The 18,220-nt window shown below is 39.5% G+C and overlaps 1 protein-coding gene across 2 annotated transcripts in view; it reads right to left on the bottom strand.

The window, feature by feature from the left end:
* Positions 1-3,926: 3,926 nt before the first annotated feature.
* Alh (coiled coil domain containing protein Alhambra) overlaps positions 3,927-18,220 on the bottom strand; it is a 51,472-nt gene continuing 37,178 nt past the window's right edge. Inside the window, exons 22-25 of one of the 2 annotated variants that reach the window (XM_074095037.1) lie at positions 16,569-16,680; positions 13,171-13,305; positions 11,476-11,591; positions 3,927-4,043 (exon numbers count right to left, since the gene is read on the bottom strand). In XM_074095037.1, coding sequence (XP_073951138.1) covers positions 3,942-4,043; positions 11,476-11,591; positions 13,171-13,305; positions 16,569-16,680 — 465 coding nt within the window. In that variant the 3' untranslated portion in view covers positions 3,927-3,941. Of the gene's footprint in view, positions 4,044-11,475; positions 11,592-12,929; positions 13,306-16,568; positions 16,693-18,220 lie in introns of those variants that run through there. The other variant, XM_074095047.1, reaches the window with a different exon arrangement.

Below are 18,220 nucleotides of genomic sequence, written 5' to 3'. Positions count from 1 at the left end.
ACTGCAGGGGTCAAATGAGGGTCATTACTTAAATTTTGTTTATTTAATTCAGTTTATCACATTTTTGGAATCTGATTTCTGAAAACGCTTCACAAGGCCTATTACTCCAAATGGTTTTGGATTTATTATATCTTTTCAAAAATTGGGACATCCCAATTGTGTGTATAACACGAAATAAATTACAAGTAAATAAATAACAATAGGGTTTTTTTTACTAAACAAATTTATTTATTTAATACACTAGCATGTTTGGTAATTGGCTGCTCTTATTATCTCAACGCTAAATGCATTTAAACGAATTACATTAACATCAGATTAGGACTGTTCTCTTATTTTGAAAACAATCATTACGCGTCATTTAACTTAAAAATTAACAACAAGTCAAAATAATGCACACCACAATAAGTGGTCAACATTACTGATCTCACTCTCCCCAGATGCAAAACAATTTGTTAAGGTACAAAATACACCGGAGACGTATCCTAATGTAATATAACATCTAAATGACAACATACATAAAATTAAACTGTAGGTAAATTAATTAAAATAACCTAGTCTTACTCTGACGCAGGCTGAGATCATTATGTAGAAGGATGCGTTTTAATAACACACTTAAGAATATCAAAATACTATCGAATATAGACATGAAAATCACGTGGTTGCAATGCCACTGTTGTTGCTAGAGGCAGGCAGTTGAGTCACTTGCAACGACGCGTTTCGAGCAATGTCGTAGCATAAACCAATAAGAAATCTGGCTAGTACACAGAAATTTGAAGATTTATCGTAACTGAAATTCGTTACTATTTATTTTATTATCATCAAACGTCGTAGTGGTAATTGTGTAACTGCTTGTGTTAATTGTATACCGTATAATAGCATAATACAGTGGTCGTGAGTAGTTACGGGCTACAGGTACACTTACGCCGAGTAAACTTAGTTTCTATTTATGTATGTCACTAAAAAAAATTGAATTGAATCAATTTTAACATAGAATTTAAAACAAACATTAATAAACGTCAATAACCTAAACTAACCAAAACAAAGACTGTTTTGAAAATTACATACATACGATGCTTTGTTGTGACAGATATGATCGCCAATATTTAGAGGGAGGTAGTGGAGATATATTTCGTAAATATTCATAACAAAATGTACCTACATTTCTTTCAAGTTACATCCCATATATGATTATTCAATCACAGAACGCAAAAAGATGAAAAAACCACGATAACGGCACCATCACTTTTGCAGAAATGTCACACAAACAATAGTAGATTATACAACAAGAGCATAAAACGAGCCTTTTTACCCGAGACGTTCATATATCCACGTGGATAGACACGTCGCGGGGAAAATAGGTTTAAATGCTCAAGTTTTATACTCTTGCTTTTCACTTCGATTGCGAGGAGATGAAAGAACAACATTGGAAATATTGTCCACTTACTAGGTAACTTTTATTTTTCATGGATTGCTATATAATTATACATTTTTACTTTTATTTATTTATTTTGATTGATTTTTAGTTTCATATAAATGAAAACTTATTAAAAAATATATAGAAACTTTTTTGTTTGCTGCTGTTGACACTTAATAGCCTTGGTCTTAGACGAAGATTTCACTTTATGCACAAGAGCATATAAAGTCATGTTATATCGCCTAGATCCAGCATAAATACGAACTTTACAAGCATGAGAAGTGAGAAATTAATTTTAAATTTTAACCACGATGCGTTTTTCATCTTTTCAAGTTGTGTAAATTTAAAGCATGTAGCTGTAACTGTAGTTAATACTTTCATGGAAAAAAATATGCATGCACACGCATTCTGTGTACCTACGAATGCTAGCGCCACAACAAGAAAATATTACTACACTTGAGTCACTTATTATTAGGTCAAGCTCGTGAAAAACGACTGCACATGCATGTTTCTAAACATGCCGTTGTTTGTAGCCGGCTGTACGTCTAACATTTCTGTTTGTGGATAAAGAAAGAGGCTTCAAGATATAGGTCGCTTGTAGACGTCCGTTGTTTTCACCGGACGAAGGGCCGTTTTTTTCGGTGTTGTATGGCTTCGTCGCCGAACAAGCGTCCGGTGCGTGTACACACATTCATTGTAGGCCATACAAAACCGCAACTCCGGCAAAAATAGCAGGCCGTTGTCAGGAGAAAACAACGGACGTCTACAAGCGGCCATATAATGTGTGTACATGTTTGACCAATGAATACTGAAGTAGATCATGTTTTTTTTTATTGTTAGATCCCTTGAAGAAGCAATACATAGAAAACATAATATCAATTACGAACAAAACACCGATGCGGTTAAGTTTTGGAAAACAAGTGTGTGATCTCAGTGACTATATCCATGGAAACCGTGAACCGTTCGGTAAAACACGCTGAAAGTGATGCGAACTTCATATTACCGTCAAGAGATATTTGATGGATTTGGTCAATGTAGATAAGCGAATGACAATCCTTTGGAGTGTAGGGTTGATGATTATGTGGTGTTGCTTATAGCGAAAAACACCGATCAAAGAGGTTTTTTTGACAAGATTTTTTATAATGATTGTTGTTTCATTCAACACACAGATTTACTCATTTAAAACAAAGGAATATCAATATAAGCGTCAGGTGGAGCGCTGCCCACCGGCAATTACTCAAGGTTCGACAGTTAGGTTGAGGACTACATTGTGGCGTTTTCAGCGTAAGGGAATTCGTATGGCGGCGCCTGGTTTTTTTTTACAAAGTGTAAAGTAATTTGCCGCCTTAAAACCTCAATACTGAAAACGTGATATTAATTACGATTCAACTATTTCTATCTGAATTTATCACATTAAACATAGACTTAAATCTGTATGATATGTTGAACACTGAAAACAACACTGAACATTGAGTACAAGGCCAATTATAACACTAAACATTTACCAATTGACATCCATAGTATCCGCTGAAGTTGTTTATTATAATATTAAATGGGAAGTTCTGTACACATAATCTTGTAAACACTCAAACGTTCAAAGCGCGCTTAAAAATAATTTTGTTTATATTTTTATAGCAACCGTTAAAGAAACGTACAATGCATTCTGATGGGCACCCAATTCTACGTGACCGGCTGATAAATATATACAAAAAAATGTCTTACACATAATTTTCAACCATGATACTTACATCAGAATAGGCTAGTGATAGATCGAAGCGTATTATAATATTTTCGACATTTCATCAGCATACATTGTACATTACATACATTTAAAACATTGATTATGATTAAGACGCTATGATTGTTTGTTTCTGCATGATTTATTATTTGAACACTTCAGGCTCGTCTCGCTTTTACATTAGTAATTGTTCTAATTAACACTCTTGCGCAATCCATCCATTGCGGAATGTTGATCATGCTGAAGCTACTGCAAAATGGAACTGTCAGGGCACGTAACGTTTTCTGAGTTTACAGAATGTAAGCACTTGAGTTTATTCACGTTTTAGCACTACCGTAGTAATAATATTATGCGCAGGTGAAATACCGATCGTCTTTTGAGAAATATAACAGACTAAATTTATATTCTATTACAATATCGGCATGAATAAAATGTGACGCGTGATGCTTGAAATCGTCCACATCCGGCATAACGCAGTCCGAACAGGTAACAAGAAACTAATAAATGAAACGCTAGTATTCGGCGATTGATCAAAGTCGGCGAGTTGACGCGGCTTGGCTCCTAGTGGTCGAACTTGAGTATGGCGTCGATGGAGAAGTCGGCGCGGCGCCGCTGTTCCAGCATGATGTATGTCTGCACGGTGCGCAGCGCGTCGGCGTCGCGCGCGCCGCCCGCCCCCGCCGCCACCGACCCCGCAGCCCCCGCCGCCGCCGGCTCGGCGCTGCAGGGCTGCTGGGCGGGCGAGCCGCCGCCGCCGCCTCCGCCATCGCCGCCGCCGCTAGGCTGCTTTCAGCTAGGCTTCTGCTGCATTTCGCGCATCATCAGCTGTAACAAGCCCTTTTCGACATTAGCATCGGTCGTCTGGGCTTTTCCAATTTGTTCTATAGACCGCTGAAATTATATAATTCTTGAAACTTTCTTCCCTTTAAAATGCTTTTTTGGGAATATTTTATTACTTCAGTTAATTAAAAACTAGCTAACTAAGTACATGTCGAAAATTCCGACTCGGAACTGCACCGCGAAGAGTCCCCGTACCACCGTAAAAACAATAAATAAACACTTTATTGATCCCCATTTATCAGACCCCTATACCTAGTTGTTGTTATAGCGGCTATTTAGTAGATTGATAACCAAGGGTGGAAAGTGACCCATTTCACCCGAGTTAGACACTGTACTTTTCATTTCGACTGTGAGGAAAGTAAAATACTACAAAAAAATTAGAATAATAATAAATTGAATTTACTTATATCCAACCGTACCTTTTCGACCTGGCCACTTTGCCACGGCCGACTATAGAAAAAAATCGTCGTCATGGTTCCTAAGAAGAAATTTTTGTATGTCGTATAGTTTTAGACTTTCCCATAATTAAATAAGTAATAAAGGTCAAACTTTTTTCGTTCGGCGTTCAACGTCCACTTTTGTGATAAGCTCCTTGGTCGTGACCAACTCGATTTTTTTTTTGTAGTCTGCCGTGGCATGTGGCCAGTCGAAAAGGTAGTGTTGCAGGTTGGATATAAGTAAATTCTATTTATTATTATTCTCATTTTTGTAGTAATTTACTTTCCCCACAGTTGAAATGAAAAGTAGTGTCCAACTCGGGTGAAATTACCCATTTCCCCTCGAACTATTGACCAGACCAGAAATATCTCGGGTTAAATGGGTCACTTTCCACCCTTTTATTTCAAAGTGCGATTCACTATTTTTATATCTGTCCCTTTTAACTTAAAACGTTTAAAGGTTAGGACGAAATCAATAGAAATATCTTCAAATTTAGAATAACGAATTCAACATACAAATTACACTCCCCTTAAACCGAAAGAAATAAAGATATTTACACCATGAAACATGTAAATCCAATTATATTTTTACTTATTATACATATTTAAATTTTTATATATTTTAGAATTGAAAGGCTCAGTTAAAATATGGATTAATTTAGATTTTTTTGCTGCTTAAGTAGCGTAGTAGAAAAAGCCAACCTGAGATATGTGTGCATAGGAGAAATTTGTATCTTGACTTCTGTCCAACGGTGGTGTAGGGGTTATAGTACGCAGTACGGATTGCTGAGGACCTAGGTTCGATTCCCAGCGCTGGTCTCTTTTTCTGGTTTTTCTGTGCATCCATGTCTCAATTTTTATTTTCGATATAATTTAGAAGAGACATTTTTAAATTTACATAAGACATGGAAATGAGAGTAGACACAGGGAAGTGATTCAAAATGAGTTTTTGGTCCAACAATGGACTCCACAGTAAATATGATACTAGTAAATAGAAATCTACATAATTTGTACTATAATACTATTTCATCGTCCAACTAGTGTTTACCCGCGGCTTCGCACACGTAAATCATTAGGTCCAGCAGCTGAAATACCGGGATTTTTTAAATTGCCGTGGGTATTCCGGAAAATTAAATCGTTGTTTTCATTGACATTACATTAAAAACAATCATGGTCAAATTTCATGACTCTAAGCCCAGCGGTTATTAGTTCGAAATTTTATCCCTATCTCGTGGGGATATCGAAATAAAAAGTACTTAGGCTATGTTTTATTCCAGATGTCAAACTATCTACGTACCAATTTTCATGACTCTAAGCTGAGCGGTTGTTATTGCAAGATTTTATCCCTATCCCATGGGAATATCGGGATAAAAGTATCCTATGTTGTAATAATTTCGCCAAATCCTTCCAGCCGTTTCAGCGTGAAGAAGTAACAAACATATTCACTCACTCACTCACAAACTTTCACTAGGATTAGTAGGAAGTAGGATAGGATTAGAAACCTTTATAAACCTTCATTAAATAGTGTAACTTAACACAAATAATTAATATCTACGAATAAATAAATTTGCAGAGCCAGCCATAATTATCGGTAGGTAAGGTTGGTTCAGTCAAATAATTAATTTTGTTGTACAGCACTAAATTTCCAGAGACTAGACAGACCATTGACCAACTTCGGTGAGGAAAAAATTATCATGTCAATTTGACAAATATAACGGATTTTCGTCTTCCAATTAATTCTATAAAATAAACATATTTACACGATTATTTAATGATAAAATGATTGTTAAAAACAGTGGTGAGCTCATTGAGATGTGAATATGATCGGGATTGGCGTTCAAATGTAAGTAACTACGGAGTAATCGTGACAAATTGCCTTGTTTACACGATTGATTTTTTCCATTGAATAGTACTTTATTTCAAAGTGCGATAGCCTATTTTTTATATCTGGCTCGCGCGGTTTGCGCATCCGCCACAGACGCGTAAAGGTTAGGAAACGAAATCAATAGAAAATACGGGATTTTAGAATACGGAATTCAACAGGAGAAGATTACATGGGATTAAAGCGAAAGAAATAAAGATATTTTACATAGGTACACATGATAAATTAAATTATTAAATTTACTTATTAATACATATTTAAATTTTTATATCATTTCTATCTTCTTCTTCTATATCTATATAAATAAAAATGAATCTTAAAATGTGTTGCTAAGCGCAAAACTCGGGAACGACTGGTCTGATTTCGCTAATTCTTTTTTTGTTGTGTTCATTACTGTCAGGAGAAGGTTCTTATGGAAGAAAATACAGAAAAAAACAACGGGGGCAAAGCCGCGGGCAACAGCTAGTTATTTATAAATATGTTCAATAAGTTATATATAGTTACGTCATTAGAGGCTAAAAGGACAGAGATGGACGTAGGTAATGGGACTTTGCAGGATATAAGCTGTTCATAAAGGAACGAGTTGTCATGGAGAGGACATGAGCGAAATCTATGATTAGTGTCTGCAATACCCAAGCCACACTCACAAACATCAGACACGACCAGTTTAAATTTAGCTAGGTAGGCTGTATTTATTAACAGAAAAAATTAGGGTTCCGTACTAAATCTACAATAATGTAACTCAGTGTAAAAAAAAAGTTGCCATAAAACATCTTTCATCGCATGCGCTCTAGAAACTATTGATTATAGAACAAAAAAATGTTCTACAATATTAAAGAATACATCAAGATCTACAAAAAACGTCGCGATACCATATGTCCAACTATTGTAGTTATGTCACTGTAACTACTTTTTACATTTCAAAAGTTGACAGAAATGACGACTAAAATCAGACCATGTTATCCATACCCTTCTATTAATCCTTATCCAAATAAATAATTTTATATTCAAGACGGTTTCAATACCTATAGATGACTTTTTGAATTATTCAAATCGGACATTCCATTCAAAAGATATTACGAATTTAAAAATATCAATCTAACTACGTCAACGCGCCCCTGCTTCGCGCGGGTCGGATATACCTAGTAAGTGTAGTTCTTGGGAAATGGAACTGAAAATGTGTGTGAAGTGCCCTTGATTAGAGACCTTTTTAGAATTCTGTGCCCAAAGGGTAATAAAAACGGGACCCTATTACTAAGACTCCACTGTCCGTCTGTCTGTCTGTCACTAGGCTGTATCTCATGAAGCTAAATATGATAGCTAGACAGTTGAAATTTTCACAGATGATCTATTTCTGTTGCCGCTACAACAACAAATACTAAAAACAGAATAAAATAAGTATTTAAGGGGTGCTTGATGATGCTGCTTGTACGAGCCCCAATGCAAAAGAGTTCGTCTAGTCATATATTTTGAAGCCTATCTAAATAGAATATCAATTTTTTGTTTTACAGAAGTCCAGGCTTAGATGAATGATTGGTCTCGCGCGCTCGCTCGACTAGATACCGCGCTACCTAAAAACAAAAGGTTCGTGAATGCGGCAACTCAATATTGTAGTGTGCGTAAGAACGGTGTAAGACAATTTGCAAGGATGCTGGTGTGCGTGACGAATTGTGTTACCAGCTGCTCCACTGTTACCCGAATTATTGGGAAAATAAATTATTCTGTGGTCGATTAAGTTACTGGTTACAAAATGTATCTTGGGAAATACTTAGAAATTAAGAAGTAATTAAGAGTGAATGTATAAATATGTTTGTGTATAGGTTAGGCGTAGGTTTCTTCTTTAAAAAAAATGGTAGGTATGATGTAGGTATATCAATGATCAGGCCTCACTTTTAATTAAAAAATATATATATTTAAGGACATTCAATATTTACAAATTATTACTAAAAATTCATGGACTACCAACTAAGAAGTTTTGCGTACTTAAGATAACACGTTGCACCTGCTTAAACCTAATATAATGTACAGGTTAATTAAGACTAAAATAAAAAAAATTGTTTACAAAATATACATACATACATGCATACATACTTACATACATACGCTTGAAAAACATAACCCTCCTTCGGGCAGTCGGGTAAAAAGTTAACATTTCAGGAAAATTGGTAGAAATAAAAAAAAAATTTTTTTTTCGTTTTCCCTAATACCTAAGTAAATCAGCTGATTGGGCTTTTTGAATGGGAAGACGAAAAACATTTTTAAGTTTAAGACACATTCACCCCTTAATTACATAGTGTCGGGTAACAATTTATACACCTTCAGTGTATATATCACAAAGATAAACATTAAATAATATAAAACTAGGTTATGTATATATAATAATTACGTTAGATACTTAAATAAAATAAGTTATTAAAATTTATCATCATTTAATGATGATAACAATAAAATTCAATTTATTAAAATCTCAACCACGGGGAATTCGATTCTTGTGTACGCGGCAACACAGAATGGCGTTGAGGGTTCATGTTATTTTATTTTGTAATTTCGAAATTATACGATATTTACTGATGGTATGTGATCCCAGTGTCCTTCTTATTTCTTGTAGTATTATTTTTAAACTGTTTCACTGCGAAAACTGGCATTTTACTTCGGTTTATGACCAAAATTTAACAAAAATTCGGTACATGCACCTTACGCACAGTTTGCAACGCGACTGACTCGCCTCGGGCTCGGGTACGCCGAATTCGGCGTACTATTTGTTGCCGCATTTGACAAGTACGCCGGCGGTATCTAGTCGAGCGAGCGCGCGAGACCAATCATTCATCTAAATCCATTAGCTATAAACAATTTATATTGTATAATACTCCATCAAAACGACGTTAATTGGGCACTAATAAAATAATCACTATTTTAAAATTATAGATATTCTGGATATATTACTTTACGAATGCTCACGCAAAACAGTTCGTCTAGTTCTTATTTGATGCAAAATAGTTCGTCTACGGCTAGCGTTAACTATTTGTTAAGTTTTTATACAGCAAAATAAATAAGGTTCAAATTAAAAATCTATATTATTTGACAGTAAATAAATAAATAAATAAATAAATAAATATCACGGAACAATTCACACCAATTGACCTAGTCCCAAAGTAAGCTTAGCAAAGCTTGTGTTATGGGTACTAACCAACGGATAAATATAATTAAATAGATAGATACATACTTAAATACATAGAAAACACCCAAGACCCGAGAACAAACATTCGTATTTTTCATACAAATATCTGCCCCGACACGGGAATCGAACCCGGGACCTCAAGCTTCGCAGTCAGGTTCTCTAACCACTAGGTCATCTGGTCGTCCAAAGTAAAGATGTAACATGGTATAAAAAGCCATGTTCCAAGTAAGTATTCGTTAGTTTTATTAATTATTTTGATCAATATGGGTCGTGGAAAACCAATTGCTGAAGAAATGCGAAAACTTAAAATTTCTAGTAGTAATAGTGAAAAATTAATTTACCAAATCACCAAAGACTTGCACCTGAATAGGTCTAGTATCCAGTCAATCACTCAGAATTATGGAAAGAACGGCACAACTTCTTTATTGAAAAGACCGGGCCGCCCTCGTATTAAGAGTGCAGCTAAAAATAGGGTATTGAAGAAAATTATGAAGAAAAACCGTCGTGCCCAGGCAGCAAAACTTACAGTGAAGCGGCGTGACATGATTAAGAAAGATGTATCGGTCGACACCTGCAAGAGTTCTGAATAGAATGGGTTATGATTTTTATACAGCTAAGGAAAAACCATTACTCACAGCACTACAGAAAAAAATATATTGAAATTCTCTCTTGATCACTTAAACTGGACTGCTGATCAGTAGCAGCAAATAATATGGTGTGACGAATCCAAATTTGATATAATTATCGGTCATGAACGAAAAAAAATCATTCGAACTAAAGACGAAGTATTTCATACAGCTTGAATTAAGACTAAAATGAAGTTTCCTGGCTCGGTAATGATTTGGGATTGCATATCAGCACAAGGTGTGGGTCGCCTGCATTTTGTAGGAGGGACTGTTGGAATGAGATGAAATACCAAAACATGTTGGAAACGAGTCTACTGCCATCAATTTCGAATTTGAAACATCAAAATGCCTTCACTTTTTAACAAGATGGTGCTTCTTGTCTCACAGCAAAGGCGACGATGGCCTGGCTTAGCTCTAAAAAAATCCCTACGATGGAGTAGCGACGTCAATTCGACGGAACAGTTCAGACTTGTCTCCCTATTGAAACCTTGTGGTGGAAAATGAAGAAAAAGTGACGCAAGTTTCTATCAAGATCAAAAGCCGATTTAAAAGAGAAAATTTTGTCAGTTCAACAACTCCAGAAGAATGTGAAGAATTGATAGCTACTATGCCGCTGAGAATTAAGGCAGTTTTGGTAGTAAAGAAGATTCAACTAAGTGGTAGCCGAACTTTTATGCGTGGACATCGGTGGAAGAATTATTTTTATAATAATAAAATAAGTGTTTTTTATTATTTAATACTGTATTGGAAATAAAGATTATAAAGTAATAGTGTACCTAGTATTTTTTATTAGACTCTTAAACTAGTATTACTAATCTATATTTCAATTTTAAACAAACGTTACTTTCCGTTTTACTAGTAGACGAACTCTTTTGCATTGGGGCTCGTAACACGTAGTTGCTTGAAATATTCACAGAATAAGTATATTTATTTGTATTTTCATTTACTTTAAAAATAAATAATTACTTAAATTAAAAAAGAATAAATATTTAAGGGGAACTCCCGTACAGCAAACATGGTTTTTGACGATTTTTGCTAACGTCTAATGTTGTATATGTACGGAACCCTTCGTGCGGGAGTCCGACTCGCACTTTACCAGTTTTTTATTTTACCCGTGCGTAGCCGGGTCGGGTCGCTAGTATATTATGTAGGCGTATTTAAAACGCTTCCTTAAAATAACTAATACAAAAAAAAGCTTCATTAAAGAAGGAAGGTACTTCAAATAAGAAAACCATAAGAGTAGGGCAGCGACGCCACCGTTAATGTTAAAAAAATATAAAAAATATTGCGTTGTCATGAAGTTGAGTAGTGACGATACTCTATCAGTCGAAGCTGCTGTAAGATGGTGTGTTATATTTACCTGGTGGGAGCGGTCGGAGGTGACGGTCTCTGCGGGGCGCGGCGGTGCCGGCGGCGCGCGCGGCGGCGCGCCATTCTCGCGCGGGCAGCGGCTCGGCTCCGGCGGACCTGACGACACTACCAGTACATACGGTACATTTTACATTACGTATATATAATGGCAATTAAAAGAAAACAGCCAAGTGCATGACGTGCTTCGCGATTTTAGGATCCCCCGTACCAAATGTAAAATATGTAAACCGCCCGAATGCCAGTTGAATGCTACTTGGTTATAATACCTACAGAAAAAAAAAAATATGACGGCGAGCAGGTGGTCGCGCCGCTGCGCAGGCTGCCGACCTGCTCCTCAGCCGCGCGCTCCAGCCTGTGTACTGACCGGCAGTGAGCGGGATGGCGAGGCGCGCGTTGTCGGCGAGCAGGTGGTCGCGCCGCTGAAGCAAGCTGCCGACGTGCTCCTCAGCCGCGCGCTCCAGCCTGTGTACTGACCGGCAGTGAGCGGGATGGCGAGGCGCGCGTTGACGGCGAGCAGGTGGTCGCGCCGCTGAAGCAAGCTGCCGACGTGCTCCTCAGCCGCGCGCTCCAGCCTGTGTACTGACCGGCAGTGAGCGGGATGGCGAGGCGCGCGTTGACGGCGAGCAGGTGGTCGCGCCGCTGAAGCAAGCTGCCGACGTGCTCCTCAGCCGCGCGCTCCAGCCTGTGTACTGACCGGCAGTGAGCGGGATGGCGAGGCGCGCGTTGACGGCGAGCAGGTGGTCGCGCCGCTGAAGCAAGCTGCCGACGTGCTCCTCAGCCGCGCGCTCCAGCCTGTGTACTGACCGGCAGTGAGCGGGATGGCGAGGCGCGCGTTGACGGCGAGCAGGTGGTCGCGCCGCTGAAGCAAGCTGCCGACGTGCTCCTCAGCCGCGCGCTCCAGCCTGTGTACTGACCGGCAGTGAGCGGGATGGCGAGGCGCGCGTTGACGGCGAGCAGGTGGTCGCGCCGCTGAAGCAAGCTGCCGACGTGCTCCTCAGCCGCGCGCTCCAGCCTGTGTACTGACCGGCAGTGAGCGGGATGGCGAGGCGCGCGTTGACGGCGAGCAGGTGGTCGCGCCGCTGAAGCAAGCTGCCGACGTGCTCCTCAGCCGCGCGCTCCAGCCTGTGTACTGACCGGCAGTGAGCGGGATGGCGAGGCGCGCGTTGACGGCGAGCAGGTGGTCGCGCCGCTGAAGCAAGCTGCCGACGTGCTCCTCAGCCGCGCGCTCCAGCCTGTGTACTGACCGGCAGTGAGCGGGATGGCGAGGCGCGCGTTGACGGCGAGCAGGTGGTCGCGCCGCTGAAGCAAGCTGCCGACGTGCTCCTCAGCCGCGCGCTCCAGCCTGTGTACTGACCGGCAGTGAGCGGGATGGCGAGGCGCGCGTTGACGGCGAGCAGGTGGTCGCGCCGCTGAAGCAAGCTGCCGACGTGCTCCTCAGCCGCGCGCTCCAGCCTGTGTACTGACCGGCAGTGAGCGGGATGGCGAGGCGCGCGTTGACGGCGAGCAGGTGGTCGCGCCGCTGAAGCAAGCTGCCGACGTGCTCCTCAGCCGCGCGCTCCAGCCTGTGTACTGACCGGCAGTGAGCGGGATGGCGAGGCGCGCGTTGACGGCGAGCAGGTGGTCGCGCCGCTGAAGCAGGCTGCCGACCTGCTCCTCAGCCGCGCGCTCCAGCCTGTGTACTGACCGGCAGTGAGCGGGATGGCGAGGCGCGCGTTGACGGCGAGCAGGTGGTCGCGCCGCTGAAGCAAGCTGCCGACGTGCTCCTCCAACCGCACGTTCTCCGTCCGTAGCTGGTGTAGGCACGACAACAGCGACGCGACTGCTCGACAACACATACATACAATTAGTTTATCCGAGATTCGAGTACGAGTAAGTAGGTTTTCTGCACTCCAAGTTGATTGTTAATTATAAGTCTAATTATTATACCTGCCGTATACAATACGTCATCATTGAGAAAAATAATATACTGAGCGGAAAAACATCTGGCCCTCAAATATACTTTGGGGAAAATCGTTAATTTTGTATGAAGGATGGGCAAAACTTTGTGCCGCTGAGTATATAATTATTTGTTGTTCTATCGGTTAGTTAGAGCATTCAGGCAGGCTTCCGTCACTCGTCCATACCTACAGCTATAAATACCAACAGCGCGCGACAACTTCAGATTCAGTCCGCCGCATGCACAAAGCACAAACATGTGGTCGGTCGGCCATCTCGGAGCTTGCTTTGAATGTTTCGATCTTTACTTAAATATCTGTGCTATCCAGCAGAATGTTTATTTAAATTACTTGTACTTTTCAGAATTTTTGCACCACTAAAATTTGATAATAGGTACATACTTTAGAGAAGGTAAACAATTCACCAGACATTACATAAAAGTTAAATAAATAATATTTGTAAACGTTTAGTTGGATTGTTTAATTTTATTTTTCTGGCGGCGTAGGTATGCTCGGAGCAAGAGGCAGCACAACATAGTAACAACTCTCGCGCGCTTGGCGTTAAGGTGCGGATTGAACGCGGTACCTACCTAATTCTGTAGGCTATTAAAACGGCGGCTTTCATCAAGATCAAAGGAGTGCATGCAACATTATTTATTCTGTGATTTAGGGTATACAATACAGTGACAAATAATTCACTGCAGTAGAACGAATTCTCTAAAACGATCATCCCACATTTATTTTAAAAGTGCTTGATTCAGTTCATTAAGCTATGTTTTGCCAAAAAACAGAACTGAGTTCAATTCACATAATCGAAGAAAATAGATACAAGGGCGCCGAAAACATTTGGTAGATCTTTGGTAGACCTAAACGTTTTAGTATCCAGGTAACTATTCTAATGTTTATTTTATTTATTAAATGCCACCCAGAAAAATTACCATTTCTCAAACATCCAAGGAAATGTCGTCCTTATATTCGTGATGATAGACGCGAAATACGTCTTTGTATAGCACAAACTTATTAATTGCAAATTAAACGACAGTAACGGAATTTCGAACAACATGGCCTGGCCATGGCCAGCAAAGAGATTGTCTTTTGTTTGGTTTCACTTGGTTTTATTATTTTATTGAAAAAAAAAATCTACAACTTATACAGTTTATACCTAAACTAAAACGAGCGGTTTTTAATCCGAATAAGTGTTATTTTTTCAGTTATGAGTTATGTCACCATGTCACTTAATGATGATCAAGATGGCAGCTTTCGGTACGCTGCCACGCGATGCTGGAATAACTTCTCACCAAAGATTAAAAACGCGAGTTCACTGGTCAGCTTTAAGACGAAATTGAAACTTGAAAATCCACTTGCTGAACGAACAAGCTTCCTTTGACTAGCCGGCGTTGTGTAACAATAAATACACTTACCAATGCTTTTCATAATCGTATTCGTATTTTCGTACATTTATTTATTCATATAAAAATAAAACTCAAATTCAATACTGCTATTTAGACACTGCTCTTTCTGTTGTATTTCGCTTCTCATTTGCAAGTTATAATTTGTGTATGTGTTAAGTTCCCAATCCGCACTGGGCCCGCGTGGGAACTATGGCCCAAGCCCTCTTGTTCTGAGAGGCCTGTGCCCAGCAGTGGGACGTATATAGGCTGGGATGGTGATATGTTTAGTGAGTGTCATATGGATTCACTGAAAATCAGCGTCGTTGCACTATCTGCGGCGACACATGCTGAATGGACTCCTTTTTGAAACCACAATCAACACTGTAATAGGCATTAATATACTTACCTACTATTAGATTAAGTAATTTCTGTAAAAGTGTTGTTGCATTGTGTTTCAAATAAATATTTCATTCATCAAGTGACATGGTGACATGGTATTACATATTTCCTTGAATTTATTTGAGAAAAGCATTATACAAGCCTCGTCCGCCAACAGGGATCGTCGGCCTCGTTTCTCTAGATGGCCTCGTTAACACTCGGCCATCTATAACTACGCGGCCTCTGCAGTAATAGTACATTACTGCAGAGGCCGGGAAAGAATGGCTTGCAGGCCGAGTATGTATAGACGGCCGAGCGAAGCGAGACCCGATAGGTGCTTTTCTCAAACATGCACTAAAAGAAATAAAAACTCCTAGAAATCAGTTTTATTCTAAGACATCTAAATTATAACACAAATTATAACTACCATCTATATAAGTGTTGATTTCATTCTAACATGATTTTTAAAACGTTAAATAATCCCAATTAAATAAAATTGCTATAAAACATGTAGATATAACGGACTGCAAATATAAAAAATCACGATTCTAAACGAAACTTTTGAAATGACAATGGAACTTACTTGCAAATTGGCTAAAGCCCAAGTTCAGTCAATCAAAAAAAATTATACTTGTCAATTTTCCCGCCAAAACTTTTTTTTATTGTGTTTGCTGTTCGGCTTTTAGCGCCATTATACACAAACTGTAGCCCATTTAATCAGCTAAATTAATACTTTATTATGTAAATTAAATTGTAATTTGACGTAAAACGCGTCGGTAATATTTATATATTTACATATAGAATATTCATGGTCCTGCGAATTTATTCAGTAACTAATAAATGAACCATAGAAATCCAGATTATTAATTTCAAGTCGTGTATCGTGGATATTTGACGTTTTGCATTGAAACAAAAGACTGTTGTCTTGCAGGCCTAGGCCCGCAACAGTATATTTTGAAGCCTGTTTTATGGAACACGACATAAACATTACATAGAATGTTTGAGAAATGTAGTACTGCAATTGCGTGAAAAATTACTCAAAACTGGTTCATAAGGTTGGTCGGTCCATCACTACTGTAATTCTACTGCAGACACTGCAGTAAGTTGATTGTTGAAATATAAGATGATTATCCTCTTAACGGCAAAGTCAAATTTTTGATATACATATGAACATCAAACTTTATGTCATTTATGATAGAGTTTGATGTTCAAATTACAATAAGTCCTTTATAAGGGCGTTAGGTTAGAAAAACGCTGGTTACCGAGTTTTAGCCCTAGCGGAGCTCGGTCACCCAGGTACTTTTGTTTATGTACTGTTGGTATGTCTTAAAGGTCTAGCTAACGTTAGTTATTTAGTGCAGCAGTGAGGGATGACTGACTATCGAAATGCTGCGCCTGCTCCATGAGGAACTGCGAGCCCTGCTCCCACTGACGCTCGAGCAGCTGGTCCAGGCTCTGCGCGCCCGACGAACCGCCGCGCCCGCCGGCACCCTGGAACAGGAACTACTCGCATCAACACCTGACACTGCCCAATAGCATTTCATAACTCGAACTTCGATGTCATCTAACTATTTATCGCTAGTATTAGGCTGCGTTTCCACCAAAGATGTGCGAGGATGTGTTGCGAGGAATGCGTTTTTCATGAACCAAAAGAAACGCTTCATTTACCTCGTCTCGCTCCGCTCATAGACGGAGAGCGGACTGCAAAATTTCGTACCTACTTGATACCGCGATGAAATGCACAATGGTTTCCCATAAAACTGATGCTGAGTCCGAATTTGATAGTCTGTCGCAGCGGAACTTGCAGAAAGTACCAAAAAAATGGTCACTTCCGGTGCGAAAAATGGGGCGTCATTTAACGCATCAGATACTAAAATAATAGTCATGGCATCAGTTAGGATTTTACTGGTAGATAGAGAAAAGCGAAGTATGTCAGTATTTTTTTTGCCGGAAGTGCTTGGCAGACGCTCTCTAAGGTCACCACCAGAACCCCTAAATATACCCATCTGATACCAGCATGAAACCAATTCCAGACGGTAGGTATGAACCCTCATTTCCGGAAAATATAGTCTGCCAAGGCTGTTTCTGCCGAAACACCTTGACATACGAGATTATGTGACCAACCTCAACTCCGAGACATTTCAATTTCCATAAATTCTGACAAAGCCGAATTACCATTAGGAATAAAGTGTCAAAAGTCCCCATTGATCCCATGTGTGCAAAAAGTTATTCGGGGTCAAAGTTCAAAATTAGAGGTTATTCGTTTTTTTTTTTCGAAAAACAGGCAGAAACAGCCTTGGCAGACTTATATATTCCGGAAATGAGGGTTCATACCTACCGACTGGAATTGGATTCATGCTGGTATCAGATGGATATATTTAGGGGTCTTGGTGGTCACCTTTAAGAGCTTCTGCCAAACACTTCCGGAAAAAAAATACTGACATATTTCGCTTTTTTTCTATCTACCAGTAAATTCCTAACTGATGCCATGACTATTATTTCAGTATCAGATGGGTTAAATAACGCCCCATTTTTCGCACCGGAAGTGACTATTTTTTTGGTACTTTCGGCAAGTTACGCCGCGACAGACTATCAAATTCGGCAAGTCCATTGCATTTCAGCGGTTACGAAATGCATCAAACCGGATCATTTCAGCGGTCAGTAGGAAATTTTGCATGTTCATCTATGTAGCGGAAATGCGAGCAGTCGAGTTTCGACCGTCTCCCCTGTTGACAGCCCACCCATCCCATCTTATATGTCATTCAGCATATCAAGCAGTTATGGGCAGCTCCACCATCCCCATAGACCTCCCCTGTTCCATCATATCTTACATTTACTCTTAACCTCTCAACGTATTCCTCTTTCGTTGTTGTATGATCAGCATAAGCACTTACCGGGGCAGTCTTCGTCGCTCGTGTTCATATCATCTCATTCACTCACAATTTCGTACCATAATTCTTAATCATATTTCCTTTGAACTCTCTTAGGGGCTGTTTCACCATCCCCTGATTAGTGTTAACTGACGGTTAAA

This window comes from Choristoneura fumiferana, chromosome Z, assembly GCF_025370935.1.
Source record: "Choristoneura fumiferana chromosome Z, NRCan_CFum_1, whole genome shotgun sequence".
In the NCBI taxonomy this organism is placed as follows: domain Eukaryota; kingdom Metazoa; phylum Arthropoda; class Insecta; order Lepidoptera; family Tortricidae; genus Choristoneura; species Choristoneura fumiferana.
This window is presented reverse-complemented; position numbering and strand designations above follow the sequence as displayed.